Below are 8873 nucleotides of genomic sequence, written 5' to 3'. Positions count from 1 at the left end.
GCATTTACCATTATTAAGCCCAAAGCAGAGGAAGGAAGGATTCTTCATTTTTAGGGAATTTGTACATGTCTAATGAAGAGTGGCATGATAGTCCTGCTTCCCAAATATTCACATTATCATCTTCACTCCCCTGGATTCAGCCCATAGAAGAAAGGGAGGCAGGGGTAATGCAAAGGAGATAGGAGCAGTGCACTTATTTCTGGGAGACTGAATCAGTTCTCCCATCTCTCCTATCCATAACCTCAACCTGAGAAAGACTGGGAAGGTAGTGGAAAGCAAAGTTGACTTAAAATTAGGGACCTGGGTTCTAGTCTCTAGTCTGCTACTAATCTGGGAAATGATACTGTGAGCCACTAGAACACTGTTCTAGGTCAATGACACTTGGCACCTCAGATCCTCATAACAATCCTGCCATGTCCATTTTATACCCAGCTTAATTAACATGGAGACTAAGGCTTAGAAAGTTTAAATTTTTACAAGTTTGTGAGTCTCATCTGTTAAATGAAGGCATTTGAACTACTTAGACTCTAATGTTCCTTATGATGATCCTTTCGTGCTTTCATCCTATGTCCTTACTTTGTCTTTCCTTTCTTTTCCTGGGGCTTTACTTTTTATGTTGTTGTTTTATTTTTTCCTTCTCTATTACCTCCTACCTGATATTTTTCTAATTTTATGTTTGAAATTTAATATAAATTCCTCAGTAGGAACCATTTCTATTCACTTATGTTATGATCACATCTCTACATGAATAGTGCTAAAATAATAATAATAATAATAATAATAATATGTCTAAAGCTTTAGAAAAATCTACTTCTTTGCCTAAGCCTTGAAAATATACAATCAGACCCTTGCTCCAGTTTTGCCCTATATTATTCACTTTTTTAGTTAATGCTTATTCATGCATTCATTCAATAAATATGTATTGATGACTCACTATATGACTGGAACTGCATTAGAGCTGGCAACACAAAGAATATAGGGCTCTCAGTTACAGTTACTCAACCAAGCTATCATTACAATTTGTAGCTTATCTTTAGAAACTTTTAAAAAATCCTACAAATGGAAGTATAGACAGAATTTATGATTTTTATGAAAAAATTAGTAAAGCATTAATCAACAACAAATTACTAATGCATTTTAGATAGCATTATGAAATCTGTCTTCATTTCTTTTTTTGTCTTGTCTGGAAGCTTAGTGGTCTGCTGAAGCCAGCTCAGACTGGCCCTGGAGAGCCTATAGTTAACATCTCTTCCTCACTCCCTGTTCAATGATGCCACCTTGATAGCCTGAAATCAACCATCCTGGGAGTTTTCACACCGTGGAAATCAGACAATGCTATAAATCAGGAATTCCCACCCACCTACCTCTAATCCCCACCCCTGCAAGAGCCAGTGGTTAAGCATTTACCAGCACACCGCTGACTGGCATTTAAATGCCAAGAAAAGTAGCTTTCTCAAGGCTATGTTCCAAGGACTTTTCTCAAGTTTCCCCAAACTATACGTTTCTCAATTGCCACGTCTTATAACATGCATATTGTTTCCATGACATTAGTTGGAGTTTGGAGTTGGAAAAGTCCAGATGAATTTTCTTCATTTACTGAGCTCAGAAGCCACCCAAATCATCACCATTCACTGTCTAAACACTACAGTGTGGACAAGTGCTCAGACAAGTGGCTCAGGATTGCCTATTGGTTTCAAGGGATGGAATGGCCAGATTTTTGAAGAAAACACTCTACTTGAACCTAAAGTGCTTTCAGATGACTGCAAGGTAAGGGAATGGCACTTTTAGAATTGTTCATTCTAACTAACTGAAAATTGATAAAACTATAAAATTAAAATAATGAGAATAAGACTTTAATTACAAACTGCTGATACAGAAGTGTAGCAGGTGTTAACGTTCTGATTTATAATCACCCTATATTTTTCAAAATCAGTCATTTGCTTGTGTCAAGTCTTGTCAACTTTAGTCACATCCGTTGGTCATCCATAGATTTCATATGCAAAATGGGTGTTAATACATAAATTTAACTTTTAATTTTTATTTCCTATATGAGATAATTATATCATAGATAGATAGATAGATAGATAGATAGATAGATAGATAGATAATAGATAGATGATAGATAGGGCACATAGATAAATAGATTTCTTTTATATATTTCACCACTGTGCTTCTACATCTCATTACTTCATGGAAAAACAGGTTATAAAGGCAAGTCAGTTTTACTTCATTTTTTCAGTTTCTATACCTGATATCAAATATGGGCATAATTGCAGATTGACTGGCCCTACTAATCAATATTTGAATTATAGCCTTTTTTACTAAAAATAAATAATGAAAGTTATGAAAATTCTATAATTTTAAAATATTTTGATATAGGGCAGATATGAACAAACTACAGTTTACAGACCAAATTCAGCCTACCACTTGTTTTTGTAAATAAATATTGGAATACAGCCATACTCCTTTGTTTATTTATTATCTACTAGAGGCCCAGTGCACGGTTCATGCACTGGTGGATCCCTTGGCCTGGCCTGCACCCTCTTGCAATCCAGGACCCCTTGGGGGATGTTGGATAGCCAGTTTCAGCCTGATCCCTGCAGGCCCAATCCAGACAGGAGGGAGCCCGATCCTGTGCATTGAGCATCTGTCCCCTGGTGGTCAGTGTGCATCATAGCGACCACTCGACCAATCATTTGGTCGTTTGGTTGCTTAAGCTTTTATAGATAGATGATAGATGATAGATAGATAGATAGATAGATAGATAGATAGATAGATAGATGATAGATAGATAGATAGATAGATAGATACCTGTTATCATACTACAATAGCAGAATTGAGTAAATGCAACAGAACCTACAACATTTATTATCTAGCCCTTTACAAAAGAGTTTGCCAACTCCTGTTACAGGGAATAGAGTTGTCTGCTTTACATACATATTACTAATGACTTTAAGTGTTCTGTATTGTGTACTGTGAAGCCCATAATTTGATACCTGTTACAATTTCCAGGGAACACTACATTTTCATAACATTTCCAGATAAGTAGTGCATGAGTATTTGAAAAATCATAGACAGTCAGAAGTATATGGCCCATTCTGTATCAGTGAAGAGATCAATTTTACCAACAAATTCACTTAACTTTTACAATTTTGTCCAGAAACCTTCAGGGACTCGCTACTATCTCTGAGTCACAATCCAAACTTATCAGCTCTTTATTCAGCACTTAGAACAGTCAGTCCCAACCTACATTTCCAGCTTGGGCTTTCACTCGCTGTCTACCCTAAACTATGGCCAACTGATCTATTCTTCATCATCATCATCATCATCATCATCATATCAACAATTCCTACTTATTGGGGGCTTATTATATGGCAGGTACCATGTATCACATACATTATTTTATTTAATTATAACAGCTTTGTGAAAAAATTATTAGTCTCATTTTATAGCTAAGAAAGCAAAGGCAGAGATCATGCAGCTAATGCCACACTATACTGGTAGGGATTTTTAATTAAAATATCATTTAATCCTCACAACCCTATGAGGTAGTTTTTTATTATTCCCATTTTATAGGTGAAGAAATGGTGGTACCTGGCTTTCTATTACTATCTCTTCCAGGACAAAATCCGTGCACTTAACCCCATGTTAGGATTACTTTTACAACCACCTTCTACTTTTCCAGTTGTTTTAATTGTTGTTTTGTTTTGTTTTGCTCATGTCATTTCCTTCCTCTGAATGCCCTCCTCTGTCTCTCCACCAGGTGGAAATTTTAGGCATACAAAATGGCCCATCTCAAATTCTAAATTCATGAAGCTTTCCCTGACTACTCCAGTTGGAAATGAGGAATTCAGTCCTCATTGTACATTATTTATACTGCACTTAACCATGTATGGTCTTGTATTATGGCTATTTGTTTATGTTTTTCCTCTCACCACCTAGATTTATAAGCTGGTAAAATTCAGAAGCCATATTAATTTATTCATCTTTATATTTCTCAAGCACTGTAATAAAATAGAGGATCACATCTTCTTCAACTGTACAAATATACGTAGTGTTCAATAAATATTGCTTAAAAGATTTAATAAGTTAAATCTGTCAATGTCTTACATACCAAACTCTAATTCTAGTTCTCACATCTAGCTTATGACTTTAGTAATTTACCTTCTGTAAGCTTCAATTGCCTTAAGTTAAATCATCTCTAAAGTTCCTGCAAATTTTAAAATTTAAACCATGATAATTTGGTGAATAAGTAAGTGAATAAACTCCTGAATAAAAAGCTTCACTGAACTAGTCAATTGTGTTTCTCTATTTTGTTTTAGTGAATCTTAATAATAGGCTACTTAATGGTATTTTTTGTTCAATAATAGAATTTATCAGAAACCAAAGAGCATATAGTAATAATAAAAACAGAAAGTCCTAGAAGGAGGACAGGAAAGAAACTATATGAATAGTAACCACAGAATGGGGGAGTGGGGAGCAGAAACCTAAAAGATAATTTAACAGAATTATAATTTACTCCTGACTGGAACAATCCTGGTTATTTTCTGCCTAAAGTACATAAGAGTTAAGATAACTCATTTCCTTTCATTCAAGAAAAATGCCCATCCCAAAGCATTAGTCCCAAATAAAGGAATACAGACAAGATGAGTATTAATTATATTAGAAATAGTACAGACTTCTATTTTTTATCTGGTTTAATAATTCACAAACAACAGAAGCAGAAGGCTAAACTTAACCTCTAAGACTGGAAAATCAGAATACACAATGTAATTTAGAGAAAGGAATAAGTCCGTGTTTTCAATTATTCATAGTAACTGTACCATTTATTGAGCACTTTGTGCCAGGCATTGTTCTACACACTTTCTATTTATTATCTCTAATCCTTAAAATAAGCCTACATTGTCTATGAAAAATGTTGTCTGCTGAGAATGACTTCTAAAGAAACAATTACACATTAAAGCATTTTTTTCTTATTTTACAGATTCAAGATGGCAGATGGCATAAGGCAAAATTCCTTTTTCACACCCAGGACCCTAATCAACTTCCAGTAATTGAAGTACAAAAACTTCCTCATCTCAAAGCTGAACAAAAGTACTACATTGAAAGCAGTGCTGTGTGCTTTCTCTAAGGTCTCTGAATTAGTTCTGAATTCATGCTGTTGGCCAGGTAATTGCTGCAGAGGGGGAAATATAGACAGAAAGATACTATCATTATGAAATGCATGGAATAAAGCATTGGCTAAATCATAAAGAATCTCAGGAAGAAAAGACTTTCTCCTCAAATGGAGAAAAGTCATTCTTTAAAGGACTATAATTGATAAAGTATTTAATTTTTTAAAAATTATATTGATCTGAGCTTTCTTAGAGAATTCCCTAGAACTGAAGATTTATAAACATGGAATTCTTCAGGGTAGCCTGTATTTTTTGACTGAGAGCAAAGTACCCATTAGACAGCTGGAGGTGCAGAGCACTGTGGAGCAATACTGGCTAATGCTCCCATATGTGCAATGCTTCTGTCTAAAATTATAAACCACAGTGTAATATGTCTTATTTTCCCAAATACTAAGCTGTATTCAGGTCCCCAATGGGCATATACATCTTAGCCGGTGGTACACTACCTCTTACGTGTTGCCTTTTTGTGTTGCTTGGTGCTCTTTCTAAAACAAGGTGCTTGTGGCTTTTGTAGACAAGTTTATTTCTATGTCTTTGTCATTCTTTAAGAGTATATGTACTGGTTACATCAAGATTTGTTTTGGTTGTTAGTACTTATTTTAATTTGTTTGATCACATATTAACAGGTAAAACATTATTTATGTGAAGTCATTGTTCTATTTTAAAATTCTCTTTGTGGATAGGAATCAAAGCCAGTACATTGTAACCTGTGCTTATCACAAGAGAATTGGGAGGTTTCTTTTGTTCTTGTTTTATTTTTTTAGTTGTAAAAAATTGTTATAGGCCAGCTACATCCAGTAGTAGGTTTGGGTTAGAGTTTGGGGGTTGTGATATACTATTTTTAAAAACCCATGATCATCTGGAATGATACTTTATGTATATATATTTTGTAAAGTTTTAATTCAGCAAATCTTTTGAAATTGCTGCTGTTTTAAATTATAAAAACTTTATATTTCTGCTTTATAGAAATTATATATTTTGTAGTATTCTTTGATTTTCTTTTACTGTTCTTAAGTTTCATGTGTTGGGACCTAAAAGAATTCAACGTACTAGTCTTTAAAGCAACATCCAGGAAAAAGAAACAGTCTTTTGCCATTTAAAATAGACTCAGCCAATTTAGACTTCCCTTGTTGGCAGAGAAATGTTAGTTCAATATTAAAAGAAAAATATTATACTTTTGGTATATAGAAAAGCTTGTACATATGTTATAAGCATACCTTTAGCCACAGCAAACCACAATTACCTATCTATAATAAAAATGTGCTTTAAATCTTTTTTGGTGGTATTTGTTTTTCTTCTTTTGTTGCTATATCCTTGTATAATGTATGGTAGCACCTCTGGCATAGCCCTTCTCTACAATATATGTTTACATTATTAGAAAGTATGTGCTACAGCCCAGCTGACATGGCTCAGTGGTTGAGCATCAACCTATGAACCAGGAGATCACAGTTTGTTTCCTGGTCAGGGCACATGCCCAGGTTGTAGGCTAGATCCCCAGTGTGGAGCATGCAGGAGGCAGCCATCAATGATTCTCTCTCATCATTGATGTTTCTATCTCTCTCTCCCTCTCCCTTTCTCTCTGAAATCGATAAAATTATATTTTAAAAGTATCTGTTACATACCTGTAAAAGGATTATAGGGCCTACTTCTTATTTGTACAAAATGGGGTATGGCACTGAAATAGACTCTCCCATATATGGTCAATTGATTTTCAACAAGGGTGAAAATACCATTTAATGAGAAAAGAACAGGTTTTTTTAAACAAATGCTCCTAGAAAATGGATTCCCACATTCAAAAGATTGAAATTGAACCCTTGCCTTAAATAATATTCAAAAATAAGTCAAAATGGATCAAAGTCCTAAGTGTAAGAGCTAAAACTATAAAACTCTTAGAAGAAGACATAGGGAAAAGGCTTCATGACATTGGATTTGCCAATGACTTCTTAGAGATGACATCAAAAGCACAATCAACAACAACAAAAAGGGTAAAAGCCTCACACATTAAAAGCTTTTGTTCATCAAAGGACACTATCAAGAGAGTGAAAAAACATTCCACCGATGGGAGAAAATATTTTCAACTCATATATCTGATAAGGGATTAACATATATAATATAAAAAGAACTCCTACAACTCATAAAAACAAAAGTAGCCCAATTAAAAAATGGGCAAAGAACTTGACATTTCTATAAAGCATATATATATATATATGGCCATCAAATGAAAAGATGCTCAATTTCACTAGTCATTAGGAAAATGCAAATCAAAACCATAGTGGCATACTACTTTATACACATGAGGATAACTATTATCCAAAAAAAAAAAGAATGAAAATTACAACTGTTGGTGAAGATGTGGAGAAATTGGAACCTTGTACCTTGCTGGTAGGAATATAAAATGGTGCAGCCACTGGAGAAAATAATTTGGCAGTTTTTCAAAATTTAAACATAGAATTTCCATATGATCTAGAAATTCTACTTCATTTATATATACCCAAAAGAATTTAAAGAAATAAAGGACTCAAACAGATATTTGTACACCTGTGTTTAAAGAGGTATTAATCAGAATAACCAAAAGGTGAAAACAACCCAAATGTGCATCAAGAGATGAAGTGATAAACAGATGTGCTGTGTACATACAATGGAACATTGTATGGAACATTGATGTAACTTGAAAACATGTTGTGTTAAATAAGCCATACAAAAAAGGACAAATATTGAATAATTCCACATATTTGAAGTGCCATGGATAAATACTTTAAAGACAGAAAAAACAATAGAGGTAATGAGAGGCTGGATGAGGTGGAATTAGGGAATTATTTTTTAACTAGAGGCCCGGTGCATGAAATTTGTGCATGGGAGGGTCCCCTCAGCCCAGCCTGCACCTCTCACAATCCGGGACCGCTGGCTCCTAACTGCTCACCTGCCTACCTGCCTGATTGCCCCTAACTGTGCCCCCTGCCAGCCTGATCACCCTTAACTGCCTCTGCCTGCCGGCGTGATCATCCCTCACTGCCCCCCCTGCTACCCCCAACTGCCCCCCCCTGCCGGCCTGGTCACCCCACGCAGCCTGCTGTTCAGTCGTTTGGTTGTCCCTCACTAACCCCACTGCTGGTCTGACTGCCCCACGCAGCCTGCTGTTCAGTTGTTTGGTCATCCCTCACTAACCCCCCTGCCAGCCTTGTCACCCCATGCAGCCTGCTGTTCGGTTGTCCGTCCTGTTGTTTCGGTCATGACGGCCCCTGGCTTTTTATATATTAGGATGACTACAGAGTTTCTGTTTGGGCTGATGACAAAGTTCTGGAGATGGATGGTAATGATGGTTTCACAAAAATAAGAATGTACTTACTCCGACTGTACTATATACTTTAAATGTGCAAAATGACCAATTTATTATTGTATATTTTTGCCACAATTTTTTAAATGGGGCTATGGCAATAATGTCTGATTTCCTGATGGGGGAACACAAAAATGTTTTTAAAACAGAGCAGAGGTAGATTCTAAATGGAAAAGCAAAACAAACAAACAAAAAAATGCCCCTCACCCTGACTGGTTTGGCTCAGTGGATAGAGCGTCGGCCTGCAGACTGAAGGGTCCCAGATTCGATTCTGGTCAAGGGCATGTACCTTGGTTGCGGGCACATCCCCAGTAGGGGGTGTGCAGGAGGCAGCTGATCGATGTTTCTCTCTCATCGATGTTTCT

General features: G+C 35.8%; 1 protein-coding gene across 1 annotated transcript in view; it reads left to right on the top strand.

The window, feature by feature from the left end:
• Positions 1-6448, top strand: part of COL24A1 (collagen, type XXIV, alpha 1) — a 197112-nt gene extending 190664 nt beyond the window's left edge. The window contains exons 43-44 of the mRNA XM_005874588.2: positions 1552-1767; positions 4985-6448. Of these exons, the coding sequence (XP_005874650.2) occupies positions 1552-1767; positions 4985-5131 (363 nt within the window). The 3' untranslated portion in view covers positions 5132-6448. The remainder of the gene's footprint in view (positions 1-1551; positions 1768-4984) is intronic.
• Positions 6449-8873: the final 2425 nt, after the last annotated feature.

The sequence above is a fragment of the Myotis brandtii genome, unplaced genomic scaffold, assembly GCF_000412655.1.
Source record: "Myotis brandtii unplaced genomic scaffold, ASM41265v1 scaffold446, whole genome shotgun sequence".
Classification (NCBI taxonomy): Eukaryota; Metazoa; Chordata; class Mammalia; order Chiroptera; family Vespertilionidae; genus Myotis; species Myotis brandtii.
The sequence above is the reverse complement of the archived record's forward strand: the minus strand, read 5'-3'. Positions and strand labels throughout refer to the sequence as shown.